Here is an 18850-nt window from a genome sequence, read left to right as displayed (position 1 = left end):
GCTCTCGCGCCTTCCCGGTCACTGTCCGCGATTGACCTTGAGGTCCTCCGTGAAGACAGCGTGCGCCTCCGTGTAGGTGTTCTCGGGAGCGTGGAAAAAGGAGTCCGGTGGCTGAGCCACATTGATGGTGTGACGTGCTCCTCGCCGCACAAAGACGCCCATTTTCCCAGAACCCTCTGCTACGGCCTCGCCGTCCTTCTCCGTAGCGGCACCGCCAAGCAACATGGCGTCCGCACTTCGCTGCTGCCGAGCAGCGATTGCCTCCCACGCCATCCTCCTCTCTCGCTCGCTGGCTCCATCGTAAAAGCGGTGTGCCATCTCGCGCACATGTGGAGCAGCGACAAACTCGGGCAGCACATCCAGATCCGTGTGGCCCATCAGGGCCGACTGGTGCTTAGCATGCTGCATCTTTGCAAACGTCTCCCCCATCGAGGTGCTCCGAATGAGAAGAACAAGCTCGTAGGCGACCCCGTTGCGGTACTCCGCTTCGCGAAGCAGCCGCGTTCGCTCCCGGTAAGCCTGCAGCTCGTTCAGCGACGCAGCCGCGGCTTCTGTACGTCGGCGACGGTTGCTGACGGGGCGCTCAGAGGCCTTCCATGCCGCGCTCACTTCGTCCGCATTCATCGGCAATGGGACGCACGCGCTGGAGGCGGAGATGACTTCTGGGCAGCAGGCAGCAAAGAAGAGGCTAAACTCGCGCTGCAGCTCCTTCTCGACCCTCAGATAGGCGTGATGGAGTAGCTGCTCTTTGTGCAGCACACGGTCCGTCGCCGCCCGCGCCAGCACGAACTCCAAGGGAGAGGCAGGATTCAGCACGATATCCACCTTCTCCGGCACGATGGAGGCGTTATGCAGCAGGGTGGAGACATCGGCGAAGTAGCCGACCAGGAATGGGTGCAGGAAAGGCCCAAACATGGGAAGCGGGGTGGCCTGCTTCAGTCGAAAAGGCGCGGTCTGGGCGACGGACTCCCAGTACGCTGCCTTCGCCTCATCGACAGCAGTCTTCGCCGACTCCACCCCCGCTGCACGCTCCCCATGCGGCGCGGCTGCCCCCGATGTTCCAGCTGCCGCCTGGGGTCGCTTACAAAGCCGCTGTCCGTGGGCTCTGCGGCGCTTTGACGACGCCCGCTTGCGGTCGATACCCCTTGCTTTACCTTCGCCACGACGTGGATGATTTAGCACACGAGAGCGCGCCGCCTCCTTCACCGGGGCTACTCGGCGCTTCGCACGTGACGCATTCAGTGCGCCACCGTCCGCCTCCACCGTGCCGCACATCAGCGTTGTGTCGAAGAGCGCCTCTGGATCGATGGGGGTGTCGTCCAGTGGTGCGGGAGGCGCTGCGTGCGCCGCGTCGCTGGCAGGAAAGAGGTCAGGGATTATGTGCTCTACCGCGGTTGCGGCCACGCCAGTGCTGCCATATTTTGGTGTTTGTTCGCTGTCAGCCGGCGCCGCCTTCGCACCCGTTTCTCGACCTGAGCGCCCCTCCTGCGAGACCGCCAACGGCGCGGTGACCTCGCTGGGGGGTCGCGCTTGCTGCTGCTGCTGCTGTTGGCGCTGCCTCCACCACTCACTCTGGAGGAGCGCGTCGGGCAGCAAGCCTATAGTAGAGAAATCGCTACCAGCGGAGGCCGTGGTGCTTGAGCCGGACGCCCATACAACCCCACTCGGGTCGCGCACCGTCAGCCCGAAGCGCTGGCAAAACAGCCGCAGGTAGTCGAGGGATGTGAAGACGGGCAACGCTATGTAGTTATCCAACGCGAAGACCTGCGGTTTCACGTCGTACGGGTCCCATCGCTGGTCCACCGGGGAGGCAAGAGAAAGCAGGGTGCTGTTCACCAGGCGCCGCACCAACTCGAGATCCGTGCGGGCATCTCGATTCTCGCTAATAGACAGCGCTATGGCGGCCTCGAGGGCATCGTTCCTGGGCAGCAATTGAGGGGCGTGTAGCTCCGCTGCGGCCGCTCGCGGCGCTGACGCGCCGCTGCTGCTGCCACCGGTGGCGCCAGCGCCACGCTGCTCCTCCCGCAGAAGATGCTGGAGACGCCGGCGCTCACGTAGCTGCTCCTCAGCTGCCCGGTTCGTCTGGCGGAGATGCCGCAGTCGACGGCAAAGCGAATGCCATCGCGCCCCGCGGGACGAGGCGGGCCTTAGGCTAAACAGCGTTGCGGACAGCGGCATTATTAGAGTGACCGTGCGTACACCAGAGGCCCCTCGCCGTTACTCCTCACCAAGTTAAGGGAGGATAAAGCGCCTCTGCCTAGAGCCAAGCGCCTCTGCCTAGAGCCAAGCACCTCGAGGTTTCTGACCCTGAATGGACGCGGCTCGCGCGTGCGGAAAGGGATACAGGGTTGGAAAGGCGGAGGGGGGAAGAAGTGCTTAGGATGGGCTTCGCAGTGGTGCCTACCGTTGAACGACCTGCGCGGCATCTGCACTCCATACACTCAGCTGCATCCAATACAGCAGCCGCGGAAACAGGGAGAAAGGAGGGAGGAAGAGGAGAGAGTGGGAGCAGAGGCAGACACGTGCCGACACGCAAGCTGCTATCAACGGCCCGTTCAGCCTCGTGCCGGTGAACCATAAGAGAGATGATCGCTGACAGCTTACGTCTATTGCTCAGAATCTCGCGTGCTCTTCGGAAGGGAGAAGAGAGAGGTGCAGCCTGTGCGACGTCAGGGAGGAAACGCACATGTATCCGGAAGAGGCGAGACGAGGCGAGACGCTATGTAGATGGCATCGCTCGCTTCAGAGGGGGGCATCGATTCGTGCAGACCGGGCCGTGGTGGCTGCCTTCAGCACCCCCCTCCAGGGGCCACCACCAGGCCCCTCTGCTTTCTTGACCCCGCGAGCGCTCCAAGTCGCCCTCAGCGTCTCGAGCGCCACCCAAGTGAGTGTGACGCCCTGCGGGTAGTGCAATCGTTTTTTATGTCGTACGGTGACCGGATGCTCTCCTTTGGTTTTTCTCTCTGTCTGCGTGTGTGTCTGTGTGTGTGTGCGTGTGCGCCACCTCCTCCACTTCTACAGGAGCTGCACTACACGGGGCATGGCGGAGCTCACAGAGAAAAGAGGGATGGAGGGCGCCGAGTCGTGGCAGTAGCGGCGGCGCATACAAGTGCAGATATGGGAATGTGATAGAGCACCGTACACAACACATCCAACAGGAGGCCGTGAAGAGGCGGAAGGATTAGGCTGCGCGTACGACGTCGTCGACGATAGTTGTCCATCGAGAAAAGGAAGAGAGGAAACACATACGATCTCACGTACACACAGAGAGAGACAGACAGACACACATAGAGTCTCAGATGAGCCCCGGGAGAGAAGGATGAGGTGAGTCGCGCCGCTTCTTCAGATTTTGGGGGGAAGGGGGGTTACGGAAGCGTAGGCTGGGGGGAGCAGGCGCCGCTTCGGAGAGTGACCTGGCTAGATCGGAAGGGAGAGTGAGGCGTGGAAGTGGGAGAGAGAAGCGGGCCTGAGTCAATGATGCGCGCGAGCGACGCTTCGACGGCATGCGTGCCTCATGCCCACACTCACTGTGAAAGCCTGATGAGTTGCGCGCTGTAGGCTGTACTCTTCTTTAGCTGCGCGGACACCACGTGGCGAGGAGGGACCAGAGACCCTAGGGCGCACAAAGGAGCCGACCACTTTGAGGATCCGCCATAAAACTTGCGGATGGCGCGGAGCAACGCGCATCTGCGGTCCCCACCTTCTCCCCATCCTTCACCCTCCGCCCTCACCCCGTTCATCCCCTTTTCTTCTCGCTCACAGCGCACGCTCACTGCCAAAGCAGCACGTTCTTTTGCGGTGTTTGTGCGGTGCGCGGGCTACGCTTCTGCCATAGGCATCCGTTTCACCGAGTTCGTCGTCAGATGGTTGTTGACCGTTAGCACGATCTTACCCCACGTCTTGCTGTCTTCTAGTCGCGCGTGCGCCTGCGCGACCTCCTCTAGCGGGTATGTCTTGTTGGCCACCGGCACAATCACCCGCCCATTCATGTAGGGGATGACTTCCTTCGAAAAGGTGTCTACGAGGCTCTCCTTGTAGTCAGCCGACTGGCAGCGAAGCTTCGAGAAAATGATGTGCGCGCGCTGCCGAAGGAGGGGAAGGCAGTTAAGGTGCACTTTTGCACCGCCCATAAAGGCGAGCACGACGATGCGGCCGTCCTTCGCCAGCACTGCCGCATCCTCGGAGATGTACGATCCGCCGAAGACAGACTCCAGGACGAGATTGATAGCGCCCTCGCCAAGAAGGTTCTTCACCTTTGGAGCGAAGCACATGCCAGTCTCATCTGGGGTGCGAGAAAGGTTGACACTTGCGAAGTTCTTGCAGACTTCCACCTTGGACTCCGAGGATGTGGTGACGGCGGTGGCTTGGAAGTACTTCTCGACTATTTGCGCCGCCGCCGTGCCGACGCCGCTCGCTCCGGCGTGGATAAGGACGTGCTGGCCCTTGCGACAGTTACCGTGGTACTGGAGCGCATGCCACGCTGTGAGAAACGCCTCTGGAATCGCCGCCGCCTCGATGAAGGAGTAACCTGTCGGGATGTGCATGACACTGCCCTCGTGTGCCACGGCATACTCGGCGTAACCGCCGCCCGGCAGCAGCGCCATCACCTTGTCGCCCTCCTTGAAGTCCCTCACATCGGCCCCGACCTGCTCAACAATGCCCGACACCTCCAGCCCCATGACCTCGCTACAGCCCTTTGGTGGGGAATAGTGGCCGTGGCGCTGAGCCGCGTCGGCGCGGTTGACACCAGCCGCGCACACCTTGATGAGGAGGTCCCTCCCGCGGGTGATGAAGGCCTTGGGTATGCGGGAGATTTGGAGCATGTCCGTGTCTCCAAACCCCTTCAGGGTGACGGCACGCATCATTTGCATGGCTGAGAGCGCAGAAAAGGGAAAGGAGAGGGGAGCAGCGAAAGCCTGCCGCGTGTCTCGCCGACCATAGGCGTGTGTACGCCTGTGCGCCCGCCTCGTGGGCAAGCAGAGAAAAACGATGTGTGTGTGTGTGAGGCTCGAGCCGGGGGCGGGGGAGAGAGAGGAAGAGGAGGCACGGGAGCAGCAAGGGCCGTTGCTGCAAGAAGGCGCACGATACACCGGTGCTCTCCACAGTTGCCTCCTGCGCCTGTGAAAGAGGCGAGAGAAGAAGCGAGAGAAGCGATTCTTCAGCTGCGAGTGGTTTCATCAGTCTTCGCCCTGCGGTGGGCGGTGTCATCAAACGTGTTGGACATGCACAGGGAGATAGGGAGGGGATAGACGGACCTGCGCTCCTCGCTCTCACAGCATGGCCCCTCAACCCATAGGCGGCTCGTACTGGAGTTGAGGGAGGGCACCCTAACCGCAGGATCCCCGCCACACTTCAGCCCATCCCCTCCATCCATTTCTCCGTCGCGAGTCAGACTATTTGTTTCTGTTTTTTTGTTGGCATGCGAAATCGAGGCTCGGGCATCCTTCCTGATAGCCGGCCGGCTTGATGGACCAAGCCGTGACTGCGTATGGAAGGTCAGCCATGCGCGCATGTATTTCAGCAGTAACCGCATAACCATTGTGCGTGTGTGTGTGTTGTGTGTGTGTGTATGCGGCCACCACTGAAGGCGAAGAGGAGTGCTGCGCTGTCGATGTATCAGCGCACTGCCGCCTCCTCCTTCGTGGAAAAGGGATCGAATGCCACAGAAACGACAGAAAGAGCCACCGTCGGTATGGCCTGACGGAGATGCTCCGAGCGCCTCGAGGCCCTCTTCTCCGCAACGGCTATCGACCACAGTCCTCTGACTCAAATGCCGGGGGGGGGGACAGATCACTGCGCCCCATCCTCCCAGTGTCGTGTCGCGAGGGAGGGAGCCATACTGGGGCAGGTGCCAGAGGAAGCGTGGATGCGATGGGGCCTATTCGCTGAGGCCTGTCGATGTCGTGCGCGCGGCTCGCCATGTGCGCTCCAATCCGGATTCCGCCCGCAAGGAGCGCCGAGAAGAGCGGAGAAGGCCTCGTGGCTGCCCCCACCCACCCCACCCACACACACCTCACTCCAGCGCGAAAGAGCGGTCGCCGGTGCCAGGTGAGGAAAGAGGCGTCGTGAACAGTGGCGCGATCAGGTCCGCCAAGGCTCTACACTTGTCCAGCACGACTTCCCCTCAGATGTGCACCCGAGCTCATCGACACACTCACATGCACACGCCTCTGCGGTCTAGTCGCGCAGCCACATAGGGAATCACTGACTGAGGCAACTCTTCTTCTGTGAGGCAATGTTGCAGAAGGCGATCCGCTGAGAGGGTTCGAAGCGGCGCTCGACTCCACCATGTTTGCTGCCGGCAATGTCTCGAGGCATACTCGCACATACCACAGCCGAGTCGTAGGGAGGGGGGACGTTGATGGCCGGTAACGGTTGGAGGGGCGCCTGTCAAACAGATTCCGAAGGCACGGCACCCGCTGCTCCTTCCCACTGCGCACCTCGCCATGCACACACAACTCGGCAAAAGGCATCGCTGCCCACCTGCACAGAGGGGAGAGGAGGGCCCTGCGCTGCTCTTCTGCGTGCGCGGAATCGCCTTGGGGAAAGGTTTCTAGGGCGTGTCCGACGGCCCCTCATCCTCACGCCGTGAGTCGAGTGCCTGTACGAGAGCAGCGTAGCGCCGCTGCGAGACTGGCGGCGGCGCACACCATGACTCATCCAATACCTTCTCCATGCCATCCACCGCTGCGTCTGAGCCTCTGTTTCTTGCGGACTCTTCACACAGCGCAGATCGGGAGCGGCGCAGGCGTGTTCTGCTGGTTATTGTACTCCGACCCAACGCCAGGGCGATCCCGCCGCTGGCCACAGTGGGGAGGAGAGGGAGCCTGAGTTCACTTCCCCGCTGCTTTGGGAAGAGGTAAAAGAGGACGGTGAAGCAAGATAAGACACCTCACGATTTTACCGCTCTCGCACACACATACACACACACTCAGCAGCAGCAGCATAAGAAGTCCTCTCTGCTGCCTCAGCTCATGTGCGGGTCTGTGCAGCAGATAAGGTGACAGCGTTGTGCACTCGAGGCCGATGTTATTGCGTACACACGAGTGTATCAAGCCCCCACCACCACCCACCACCACCTCCTCCTCACCATCTACTCAAGGCAAACGGATGAGGTAACTGATGTCGCAAGCCCGCAACGAGAGAATCATTGCGAGTGAGCTTGAGACGTGTGGAAACAGCTGTAGAAACAGAAGGCACTGGTAGACAGAGCGTTCTTCAGTTATGACGAGCGGCATGGCCCCGGATAGCAGGATGCAGTGGTGGATAATAGGGCGGGTGTCACCTAAGAGAGAGGCCTGGATCAATCGGAGATGCATGGAGGCGGTGCTCTCCCACTCCCCACTCCTCTGCTCTTGATGTTCTTCGCTTTGCGCTGGCGCCACATACGCATACACACGCAGGCAGCAAGCGAGAGAGAGAGGGAGACGCGGCGCTACAGCGTCCGACTGAAGGCTCGATGGACAAAGATTTGCGTCTCTTTCGCTATTTTTCTGCTGTCGAAAGCATCGCTGTCGCGTCCCACTCGAATGATGAAGAGGTAACCGTCACCGCACGCAGGGCACCTTCCGAAAATGCTGGAGGAGAGTGACACCGGTATGGAGGGCGAAGCAAAGATGTGTGGAATCGTCTCACTGCAGAGGGCATCCCTGTTTCTGGCGGGATTTGGGGCGCGTCGCTATCGGCGCGGTCACTCTCGGGCGGTGGGCCTTAGCCTTCTGTAGCGCAGGGGTGATATGCGAATCGCCAGATGACGACGAGGCATCGTGTGCACTGCAACCTGCGAGTATCGGCGTCGGGCGAGCGATCGACGCTCGACCTTCGCTAGAGAACTGCAGTTTCTCCCCTTTGTCCTTTGGCAGGTCGTTGCATGGGCGCCTCGTCGACCTCCCCTGCACCGAAGACGATGGTGGCGATTGGGGTGGGTGCGTGGGACGCACGTAGACTGGAATGGCGTTCTCCTCAATCTTTGGCAGCGGCCAAACCTCGCTCTCAGGAATTGTTTGAATATACGTCCAATCGTAGTGCGAGTCACCGCACGGTCGCTTACACTCGATGACGCTGATGCCGCGTCGCGGATCATTGTACGACTTGCGCGCCACTCCGCAGTGCTGGCAGCGCACGATGTAAGCAACGCCTGTCATGCTGGGAGAGGTTCCCTGATTCACTCACCAGCCCTTGAATGAAGCGAAGCAGAGCAGAGGAGAGAGGGTGGGAATGAAACGGTGAAGGCGGCAGATTAAACGAGAAAGACACACCCGCGTACGGGGACGACTCGCACACATTCACGTAGACACGCACACACGCATAGGCCTTTAAGGCAGTATTCGCAGCACACGCTAAACAGAAGGATAGTGAGAGGGAGAGAGAGAGACAGCAAAGGAGAGAGAGAAGGGACGCCTTTTCGTGCGAAACGGCTGCCGAGTCAGCGTGCCTGCGCAGCGCGCTCAAACCAAGACGGAGGAAAGGGGAAAAGAGCACTACACGCGGAGTACGCACGCATCTTGACGGCATCAGGACAGAGAAGGCACGACGTGATGAGCCCTGAGAGATACAAAAACCGCAGTGTCGTGTTGGAAAAAAAAATGAGCCCTCTCTTGCCCCATTTGAGGCGATACCGCGAAGTGCCCGATGCCCAGCCGTCCAAGGACTCCCTCTCTCCCTCCTCGTAAGAGTGCGCGTGTGTTTGTGACCTTCGCCCCCCCACCCACTTCTCAAGAGCAAAGGAGAAAGAAAGCGAAAGCACCGCCGGTGGAGGTGCGAATGGGGATGGGGATCTTCGGCAAAGTTTGCCCAGTCAGCTTCCGTTTATTTGTTTGTTTCGCGTTTGCGTTTTGCGTGGTTCCGCCCGCGTGTGCCGTTCATCGACCGACCGTAAAGTGTCTGTGCGAGGCGGAAAACGTGGGAAAGCGGATGGCGAGAGGAGAGACACGAAGAGAGAGGAGGAGGGCGGCGGAGGCAGCGAATGCACAAGGGAAGAGGCCCTGCGTGCACTCGCATGCATAATCCACCATACATGCACGTACGCCACAGCGGCACAGAGAAACGGGTTGGGGGGTGAAAGACGTTTGAGCTCCGTGCCGCGCCGCACGCCTGTACATACGAGATAAACAGAAAGGCGTGGAGTGAAGAGGAGGAGCCGATAGGGACGGTAAGAGGGGGGGAGAAGGGTATGGAAGGAGGAAGGGGGGTCAAAAGGTGAGAGAAAGACAGAGCAACGAGCGAAAAGAGGAGGAGGAGTCACCCTCGAACAGTTGATGGAAGACGGAAAGCCGCCCACCAGGTGCTGACTGCGCCTGCTGGTCCTCATCTTTTTTTGCTCTTTCCAACCCCACATTTGTACACGCAGGCACCGCGGAAGCAGCTAGAGCGACAGGGAATAAGGAAAAGAAGAGGAACGAGCCTTTTTACCTGCCCGCAATCGAGGGGGGAAGAGGGGCGTTGTTCGTATGTTCGCGTGTTGAGGGAGGAAGGGGGTATTTGCCAGCGTGGTGGCCACTCACTCTCCAACAAGCCGCTGCCTCCATCTTCTGCCACAGTGTGTAGCTACAGAGGTCTTACACGTGCTTGGGCGACTCGTCATCCTTTTCCTCCAGTCGCGAAATAGCGTTTGTCTGATCGCCCTCCCCCCTCCCCCTCTCCCAGCACCCAAATCTCCTCCCCTTTCACTCGCGCCCTCCTGTCGCTGTTGCTCCTTTTTTTCGGTTATATACATGTGAAAGGCATAATGGAGTGAGTGGAAGAAGGGGAGAGGGGGAGAGGGGAGAGGGGAGAGAGGGGAGGGTATCCGACTGTGTACGCGTGAGCGCTTGTTACGTGGCGTCGCCAGAGATCTAAAGGGAAGGACAAAAAGTACATGAGAGGGAAGCGTCCAAGTGCATGAAACGTTCAGCATGGCAGCGCTTCTTTTGCTCCGTTGGCTGGCCGCACACAGCCTCGCACGCGCAGAGACGCTGAGACGCAGGGGCGCAGAGAGAGACAAGCACACACAGACAGGCACGAGGACAGCAAAATAACATGAGGCTGTGGGAAAGAAGCGAGAGGCAAAGAAGCGGCTCTCGATGAGCGTGTGAGCGAGAAAAGATGAAGTGAGGGTGATGAGAAAGAGAAAGGGGATCCGTAAAGGTACAAAAAAAAAATCGGCGCGTAAAGGATGGCGCGCTCCGTGAAGAAACGCACACACATGGGGTGAACGGAAAATCAAGTACAAAAGGGCGCTCCTAGGAAAGGTGTACCAGTCCAAGAGGGTGGGGAAGAGAAACAGTGTGTGTGTGTGTCAGTGAGTGAGGAGGGGCATGGGGGGAGGGCGCGGCTGGTAGTGGCAAAGGCAGAGATTTTGTGTTCGGGTGTGTTGGCGTACGTCCGTCTGTATAAATCTGCCAGTGGCAGCGGTGAAGCACACGCACACACACGCGGAGAGAGAGATTGGCGCAAGCGCATTCTCTGACGTCAAGAGAGAAGAAAAATCCAATCAATCCGGCACCAAACCTTCGGAGGACGCCCTTGTTGCCAACGCCACTGCCAACTCGAGCAAGGCGCCAAATAAGCAGACGAGCGAGGCTCACGAAAAAAAAAGAACGCTTGCACTGGCGGTCGTCTCGGCTCATCAACGTAGGCGCTATTTCTTATCCGTCCCTCCGCTTATCCTTCCACAGGCGCGCCATCCTCACTGCCGATACGTCTTCGTCGGCGACACCGTGGCGTTTGTGAGCTTTGCTCCATCGCGCAGGTACACCGACGACGAGCCGACGAACATTGGACGACCCAGCGCTGCCGCCGCAGAGGTCACATTATTAAAGCTGTCTCCACGCTGCTGATTTACTGCGTAGTCGGTCACAGTGCACCGTCCACTTGCAGAAGCAAGACGCTGTGGAGCCAGCGGCGGTGAGTTGTAGGGCGAGTTCGAGGCCAGAGCCTGCTGCGATAGCGGTAGTTGCTGATGCTGCTCATTTAGCTGCTGTGAGCTTTCAATGACGTTGCGCAGCGCCTCTTCCAGCGCAAGCAGTTCCTTCCGGTCCGCCTTCTTCACCTCTAGAATAGAGGCCTTGTCCTCTAATTGTACTACGCGGCGCCGCAGGCCTTCATCCGACTCTACCGCCACCGAAACACGCTTGCCATCGCCGGCGACGCTGGGCTGCGATGCCTCTTGTCGGCGTAGCACCTCAACCGTCGGCTGTCCAAGGTCGTTTGAGTTGGAGCTGCGCGCCAAGGAGGACGCACGGCGAGTGGGTGGGGACATTACACCGCCCTCAGTCACGGTGCTGCTGCTGTTTGGGGCCTCCTTGGAAAGCGCCGGCAGCACACCACTGCTGCCCAAGCGACCCGAAGGCGGACGTCCGGCGGCAGGGAGACTTCCACGGGTGCGCGATGAAGGACGCGCCGGCACCGTTGCGGCAGCCCCATCCGCACTCTCCATCTCACCTCGAGCTACTGAGCTGGCAGAGGCTGGCGTGGAGCTCTTGCGACGCGGCAGCCCCTCCACCATCTCCTCTAGCAGCGAAACGCGCCGAGCCAAGTCTACCAGCCCGGGGTGAGCCTTATCCACGACACCCTCCTTTGCCTCTTCGCTCTGGCCGAGCAGTAAGTTGAGACGGGCCTCGAGCTGCGTGACTTGGCCGTGCAAGCGGCTCAAGTCTTTCTCCGTGCCGCTGATGCGTTTCTCTGAGCTGGCACGTCCCTGCAGTCCGCGCACCGCAGACTCCAATGGCGGTAACCGCTGCTGCTGCACGGCCTCCACGTCCTGCTCTAGTGAGCGCAGCGCGTGAGTGAGGGTCTTGATCTCGCCCGAGTGATCCGCCCCCTCGGCCGATGCGGCCATTACAGCCACGTACGAGGACGTACGGCTTTTCCGCGCCTCCTCACTCGTCTTGGCAGCGAGCGCGTCCGCAGCCTGGTGCTGCAGCAACGCCCGCAGCACCTCCATCTCCTCCTGCAGCTTAGCGAAAGAGGGCAGCGAAAGGATATATCGGGTGCGGTCCTCAAGGCTGTGCTCCATCTCCTGCTTATCGGTCCGCCGGCCCATCTCCAACACCTGCTCCGGCTCGGCACCCCAGAGGTCGGCAAAGGCCTGCAGTGGACAAAACAACTTCTCGACAGTGGACAAGCGTTTCCCTAGCTCCTCGGCATGCCGATCCAAGGTGGCCTTTGCGGCGACCTGCTGCTCGCTCATACGCTTCTCCACAGCAGCGACCTGCGCCTTGTTCGCCTCGTCGTTGGCTGCGATACTCTCTGCATTGGCCTCAAGTTTATCTGAGAGCTCACACAACGTCAACTTGAGATCTTCGAGCGCGGCCGCCACGTCCTCGTTGGGCCCTTTCGCCCGCTTGAGAGCATCGATCTCGGCACGCAGATCACTGTTCTCCTGCGCCAGTTTCCCTAGGCGATCGCGAATCTCATCAATGTCGTCCTCATGGTTGTTGCCCTGCTCCACGATGACGCGTATGACATCGGTCAGACGGCTGTAGCTCAGCGTGAGTTGTGCTTCGATGATGTCTGGCACGCTCGCCACATCGGTAATAATCGGCATTATTGCGTGGAGGTGCGTGAACGTGTACGCAGAGAGCGGGTGGAACGAGAGGTAGAGGGGCTTGCTGCGGCCGAAGAGGAATAGGGGTGGAGGTGTGCTGCGCAGGCGCACGTGCATTCACCGGTGGCGGGTGGTTCGCCTGCACGCGTGCGTGTGTGGTCGACTGCACTGAGTCTTGACGCAAGAAGATTAGAGAAGGCACGGGACCCTCTCTCTCACACTTACGCAGGAGTCCGGCGCGGCAGCTCTTGTGTCACGTCTCTGTCGAACGTGCGGCGTCAGAAAAACGAAAGCGGGGAACGAAGCAGAGGGGAAAGAGAGCGGCTGCAGAGGAGCACACGGCGAGGCGACAGTCTCCTCCTCCGATGGTGTCTCGTAGCGCCACGAGCAACTGACGCTCTCTACCTAACAGAGTAGCAGACGGATTATTTCGGTGCTCACTACGACTCATGCAACGCAGAAGAAACGAGGAGGCACGGTCTGGACTCGTGCACACATGCACACAATGGAGACGACGTGCAGACGCTTTGGAGGAGAGAGAGGGTGCAGAGAAAGGGCTCCACTGGAGAAGTAATGCACACTCGAGTGGTCGCGCGCGCGCGCGGAAGAGAGAGGGAGAGAGAGAGAGCAGCAGCAGCACGGGCAAAGAGCGAGCAGAGAAGTACATGAGGGCAAAGTGTGGACGAAACAAGCGGTACGGAAGGCATCACAAGCAGGGCTTGAGAAGCGGGAAGTATCGTAGCGGCAGCCGCCAGAGAGAGGCCATTCAACGTTTGCCGAGCCCTCTCCCTCCCCTCCCAGCGATAGGGACGAGCCGGGTGCTGGTGAGCAAATGTTCAGCATAGCACATGACGCAGGAGAGGTGGAGAGAGAGGTCCATCGCGTAGAGACACGGCGAGCACCGCGCGTTTGTGGAACGCCCTCAAATGCGTCCCTCTACGCATGCCCCCTACCCCCTCACCTTCCCTTCATCAGGGGCCAGCTTGTCGGTGCGCTGTCCTCTTGGCCCGAGTGCACCGCCTCTCTTTACTGTTTTTCTTTCTCACCTTTTCGACTCTGCTCCGCCTCCTTTTCAGAGGCCAAGTCAGAGCCGCTGCGAGTGTCATATACACCCGTTGGAACGCACACAAGTGTGCGCAGAGTGGCAGCATCAAGATTGCGGCACCGTCTTGACAGAAAAGAAAGGGCGGAAGGGGAGAGCGTCATCTGCGGGAACGTTAGCAGCAGCAGGGGCGCCGACAATGACTGCAGTGGAAAAAGAGAATGCTGCAACCACGCATGTACATGAAGTAACGAAATAAAGGGTGAAGTGATGGCGCGGGGGTGAGGTGGGCGGAGTCCGATGAAGGGGGGTGTGCGGGGGTGCGGGACAGCGCAGGCAGGAGGAGAAGCGCAGAGGCAAAGGAAAAGGCAAAGCAAAGAGGCCATGAGAGAGAGGGGAGGCACTAAGACAGTTAAAGAGAGGCTTCTCGGCAGCCTCTCTCTCCCCCCTCTCTCTCCCCCCAACTGACCGCATCGCTTCTGTGCCACAGAGACAAGACGAGAGACGAATACTACACCGGAAACTCGTAGAAACTGGAGGAAGAGGAGGGAAGGCGCGGCCGCGGACATCTGCAGCGCACGCTACCAGCACCTTCTCCCTTCCTCCCCTCTGCTCACGTCGTCTTGCCCCTTTCACTGTCCCTGCGCCCCGTCCTCTTCAGCCTCTCTTTTTCTGTGTGCCATTCAGCCAGATGCGCACGGACACGCACACCCGCGCATGCCGTCGCCCAGCCACCTGAACAAAAGAAGAGGCACACACCACACCAGTGTCGATGTCCTACATGACGCAAAGAGAGAGAGAACAGTCACCCACGCGCATGACAACGGAAACACACGATAAGAAGTGAGAGAGATGGGCGCATCTCTACTGTACATTGAGGTATATTGGTGGCCTCTCTCAGCGGGGCCTTACCGACCCTCCCACCCCCCTCACACACGCGCACCGAGGGGGTAAGGCGGGGGAGGGGATGCATGCATCGCCCACGAGGGGGAAGCCGCAGCGCGGGAGCGCCTCACGCAACCGCACAAGCCCATGTGATCTTCCCCATGCTTTTGGCCACTCACAAATGAATTTGTGCGGCCTACGTGACGGCCGGCTCCGCGGCCTCGGCATCGCACCAGACACAGCTGACGACCACGCACGGTTCAGTGTGGCCACGAGTCTCGTGGCGATGCTGAAGTGCCGAGCTCTGTGGTGCCGGTGACTCGCCCCTCACGTCTGACATTCGCACGCGCTTGCTGCCCTTTGAAGCCCCAGGAGGAGGCGAGACGGAGAAGGGGTGTCTTTCTAGGTATGAAGATTTACCTGCAGCGGTTACTTCGCACCGTGCATCTGCAGTAAGAGTTGTGGCAGCAGCGGCGCCACTACCCACAGAAAAGTGCCTACCTGCCGCATTGGCACCCTCCTCTGCAGCGGCTACCGTAGTGTTTGCCGGCAGGTCCACGACAGCGCGCTGTACAAGAAGGGAGCCGAACGTTGGAGCGTCGGGCGCGCGTAGGCGGCTGACAGTCATGCGTTTCGGCCCCGGGGAGGTGCCGCCCACCGGGTTAGCAGAGACGCGATCAATGTCAGAGCTTTTGCGGTAGCCGAATGAGCCCAGCAACTGAAGCGCCGCGTCGGGTTGCGGTGAGTCCGCTTTCGGCAAGCCGCACTCTGTGGCTGCAGGAGGAAGCTCTTCATCCACAGCACGTAAGATGAGGTGGCTTTGCGCTGATGACGCAGAGGGTGAAGCGACAGCGGATCGATGCGTTTGCGGCTGGTCTGGCAAAATTGCATTGCCCTCCGCCGGCGCTGCCGAGGAATTCATCCACGCCAGCGTGTGGAGATCGGAGAGCGCGGCTGCTGGAACACTGCCAGCCGTGGCTTCTGCTGCCAAGCCAGCAGCGCCGAGGTCGCGCGTTAGTGTCATGGTCCCGACTCTCAACTGCGCGATAGCCTGATTTACATCAGCCATTCTCTGCTCCACCTCCTTCTCGAGATCTGCAACCTTGCTGCCATACGTGTCTCGCAGGGGCACACTCGGCCCCGTGGATACGATCGGCATGGCGAATTGCGGTTCGTTCCCGACGGTGACCGGCTCAGCGCTGCCAGCGGCAGGCCTGGCGGAGCCGCCATCGGAGCACCACTGCCGTTTTAGCTGCGCCAGCTCCCTCTCCAGCTGCTGGAGTCGCATGAGGGAAAGGGCGGCGTCCTCTCGGGCTTTGCGGTCCACTACAGGGGCGCGGTTCACCGCCGTCACAGCAGTGCCGCCTGGCCCTGCGGCGGGGTTAGTCGCTGCCTGCTTCATGGAGGCTCTGCCTATGATGCACAGTCGCTCATCCATCGCCTGCCACCTCTGCAGCAACTCCTCCTCGAGGTCGCTGAGTCGATCTGAGAGGGCCGCCGTCTCCTCCCTAGCCACATGATCGATCCCGGCACTTGGAAGAAGAGGTCCCGCAAGATCGCTGGCGATCTTCTTTGATTTGCCTTTACTTGGGCGAGACACTTTGGAGGTGGAAGGTGGCATTGGAGACGCAGACGCAGGCACGCGGGACTCCTCCACCTCCCCCGCGGTATCCTCCCCGATCGGCTTCGCCTCGGCATTCTTCCCGGCCCGCTTGTCAGCGTGCGGCGATCGTGACTTGCTTGTTCCACTCCTCAAAGACGACGCCGAGCCAGGCCGCTGTTGCTGCTTTTCAGGCTCGGCTGCAGAAGACGGCCCGCCCGTGTTGTTCTTCGCCAGGGAAACAGTGCGCACCGCAATTTTGGCAAGGACGCTATTCACCTCCTTGAAGCGCCGCTCCATCGTCGCCTCCAGCTCCTCTAGCAGGTCCAGAGACATCGCAGCATCCTCGCGGGCAACGGTATCGACCACATCAGCAGATACCATATGCGGCGCCGGAGGAGGTCCCTGTTCGCGCGTGGGCGAGTTGGCGTTCGCGGCCGACTTTTTCGCTGGCGCATGCTTGGGGCGCGCTGAGGCAGCCTTGCCAGCCGCAGCCCCACATCCGCCTCCACTGTTGCCGGAGCTTCCACCAACTTTCTCCACTCGCGGCGCGGCAGTGGCCCTGGCCACCGATGCTGCTGTCATGATCGACTGCGCCTCCAGCTCCTGGAAGCGGCGCATCACGTAGTCGCCTAGCTCCTCGATCTCTGCGCGAGCCTCGTGGTCCACTGCGCTTCCGCCACCGTCGCCGCCACCACTGCGGCCACCAGCGCCACCGCTGCCACTGTTGTCGCTACCGCCACCGCCAGTGCTTCTCTTGACCGGATCCGGCGCCGAACCGTCCGCTCGAAGGGACTTGGAGGAGGGTGGCAGTGGTACCCGTGCAGAAACGCTGCGCAGCTCTTCTAAGAGCGTCTCTGCCTTCTTGAGCGCAGCATTTGCCTTCTCGAGCGCCGCCTTAGTAGCTCTATCATCGTACCTCCCGTCGGGATCCGAGGAGGAGCCAGCTGAAGCCGTCTCCGGCCTTGGTGTGTTGTTGCGCCGACGCGCTGCCGTGTCGCTTGCGGCGGCAGCAGCGTTTACAACGGGCTGCTGACTGGCACTCACCGTGAAAGCACGAGCCTCGCTACGAGTGAAGCGAAACGCCGGCAGATCCACTAGGTACGAGGTGTATGCGTCGGGGGTGATGACGGGATCGCCGTGCTCCGCGACCAGCTCCGCAACATCGGCGAGGCGCACGCCCCAAAGCTGTAGGAACTGTTCAATACGCTTCACGCGGCCTCCGACATCATGCCCGGCAGAGGGCTCGCCAGAGGCCACGTTAGCCAGCAGCAGCCTTCCGCCATCCCCCGCCGCCCGCTGCTTCGCTTTGAGGTGGCGATGGCGCAGCAGGTGCACTTGCTTCTGCAAATCTCCGATGACGACATCCTGCTCATTTTGCCTGTCCACCAGATACTGGATGATGCTCTTCAGATTGCGCGACTGGACGGTGAAGTGGCCCTCGAAGAGTTTGCCGTCATCGAGGAATTGAATGCGCCGGCTTTCGCGGTTACGGGGAGCGCGACCACCTTCGTCAGTGGTGCCGATTAGTGCCTTAGGGGACGGCACCGCCGCGTCGTCGCTTGCGAACTTCACCTCCACCTGCGTCGGCGCCGCTAGCGCAGCAGCTGACGGCGCGCACGAGTCATCCATGCTTAGTGACAGCACGACCCACTCGCACAGTTAGTACTGGTGCTCTTCTTGCAACTGTGCTAATGAATACTCACTTCCGTAAGGGGGAAAGCAGCAGACTTCGCTGATATGGCTCACGGTCCCCTTTCGCCTGTGCTTTGCAGTCAGACGGCTCTCCGCCTCTTCGACTGCGCACAAACTTGTCGACTCCTCTGCCTATGCGTGAGAAAACACAAGAGAAAAAGGGAGGAGGAGAGGGGAAGTACAGAGGCCCGAGTGGAACTGCTAACGACAGGCGAGTGGGGTACGCGGTGCGCCTTCTCTATTCCGAAAATGGCGGCTCGAAGCCCATGAAAGGCGGTGCAGGTCCAACGGCCAGTCGCCCATGAGCGAGCACTGAAAGAGAAACGCAGAAGCATCTCTCTTTGTTTCTTCCGTCCTTTGCCGCTCACCCGCTGGTCCCCTCCGATGGGAGCGCATCCGCCCAACTCTCATCCCCTGCCGGCCCCCCACACACGCCATCGCGCGTGGGGCTCACCACAGGTAGTACGCACCTGTGCACGCCCTCTGCCTCGAACGCTAGCCAGCCCACGCGTCGCACGCCACCGCCGGGCGCACCCCTCGCCATGGCACACGCTCCACACACCAGTAGGCAGCAGGGGCCGGGTCCGACGCACTCCCGCCGCGTCGACAAGCCGCCTAGCGTATGAATGACACGCGCATGTCCACCGTCTCCACGGGAAGCAGCTCGGCATTTGGCGGGGAATAGGAGAGTGGAGGGGGGAGGGGGCTGCTCGGCTTCTCCAAGCAGAGTGGACGCACGGCGCCCATGAGAGGCGGCACGCACTGCAGTGTCCTCCTCTGTTGCCGGAAAGGGTAAGCTAACGAGCAGAAAAAAAATCGTTTTCGAACTGCAACCGAGAAGAAATGATTTTGCGGAGTCTGTGAGAGAGCGCTTGGCCTCAAAGGCGAGCAAACGCCATTGGCGGGCGTGCAGGCACGTGCGCCCCGTTCTCGTTCGACTGAAGAAGCAGACATGTATTCCCGTCTATGAAGGTCTCTACAGCGACAGCATCACCATGAATCGCTGGAGATGCGGTAGTAAAGCAGGCCGCAGGAGGTCGGCGCTGCTTGCGGAGCAGCTCCCTCCTCATCTGCAAGTGCAGGAAAACGCAGCCAAACGGCG

The 18850-nt window shown here is 60.5% G+C and overlaps 5 protein-coding genes across 5 annotated transcripts; all 5 read right to left on the bottom strand.

Annotated features, from left to right (window-relative positions):
- Positions 1 to 18: 18 nt before the first annotated feature.
- LSCM1_04398 (uncharacterized protein) lies at positions 19 to 2178 on the bottom strand (the record flags this gene model as incomplete). Its single annotated transcript, XM_067321907.1, has 1 exon — positions 19 to 2178. The coding sequence occupies one exon, from the start codon at positions 2176 to 2178 to the stop codon at positions 19 to 21; it is 2160 nt and encodes a 719-aa protein (XP_067177002.1).
- A 1640-nt stretch (positions 2179 to 3818) lies between these two features.
- On the bottom strand, positions 3819 to 4871 carry LSCM1_04397 (uncharacterized protein; the record flags this gene model as incomplete). Its single annotated transcript, XM_067321906.1, has 1 exon — positions 3819 to 4871. One exon carries the CDS (start codon positions 4869 to 4871, stop codon positions 3819 to 3821), a length of 1053 nt encoding a protein of 350 aa, XP_067177001.1.
- A 2760-nt stretch (positions 4872 to 7631) lies between these two features.
- LSCM1_04396 (uncharacterized protein) lies at positions 7632 to 8144 on the bottom strand (the record flags this gene model as incomplete). The annotated part of the gene is made up of 1 exon (XM_067321905.1): positions 7632 to 8144. One exon carries the CDS (start codon positions 8142 to 8144, stop codon positions 7632 to 7634), a length of 513 nt encoding a protein of 170 aa, XP_067177000.1.
- Positions 8145 to 10666: 2522 nt separating this feature from the next.
- Positions 10667 to 12526, bottom strand: LSCM1_04395 (uncharacterized protein; the record flags this gene model as incomplete). Its single annotated transcript, XM_067321904.1, has 1 exon — positions 10667 to 12526. One exon carries the CDS (start codon positions 12524 to 12526, stop codon positions 10667 to 10669), a length of 1860 nt encoding a protein of 619 aa, XP_067176999.1.
- Positions 12527 to 14649: 2123 nt separating this feature from the next.
- On the bottom strand, positions 14650 to 17685 carry LSCM1_04394 (uncharacterized protein; the record flags this gene model as incomplete). The annotated part of the gene is made up of 1 exon (XM_067321903.1): positions 14650 to 17685. The coding sequence occupies one exon, from the start codon at positions 17683 to 17685 to the stop codon at positions 14650 to 14652; it is 3036 nt and encodes a 1011-aa protein (XP_067176998.1).
- Positions 17686 to 18850: the final 1165 nt, after the last annotated feature.

Source organism: Leishmania martiniquensis, chromosome 29 (genome assembly GCF_017916325.1).
Source record: "Leishmania martiniquensis isolate LSCM1 chromosome 29, whole genome shotgun sequence".
NCBI classification, from domain to species: domain Eukaryota; phylum Euglenozoa; class Kinetoplastea; order Trypanosomatida; family Trypanosomatidae; genus Leishmania; species Leishmania martiniquensis.
Note: the sequence above shows the minus strand (reverse complement) of the source record. Positions and strands in the feature narration are given on the sequence as shown.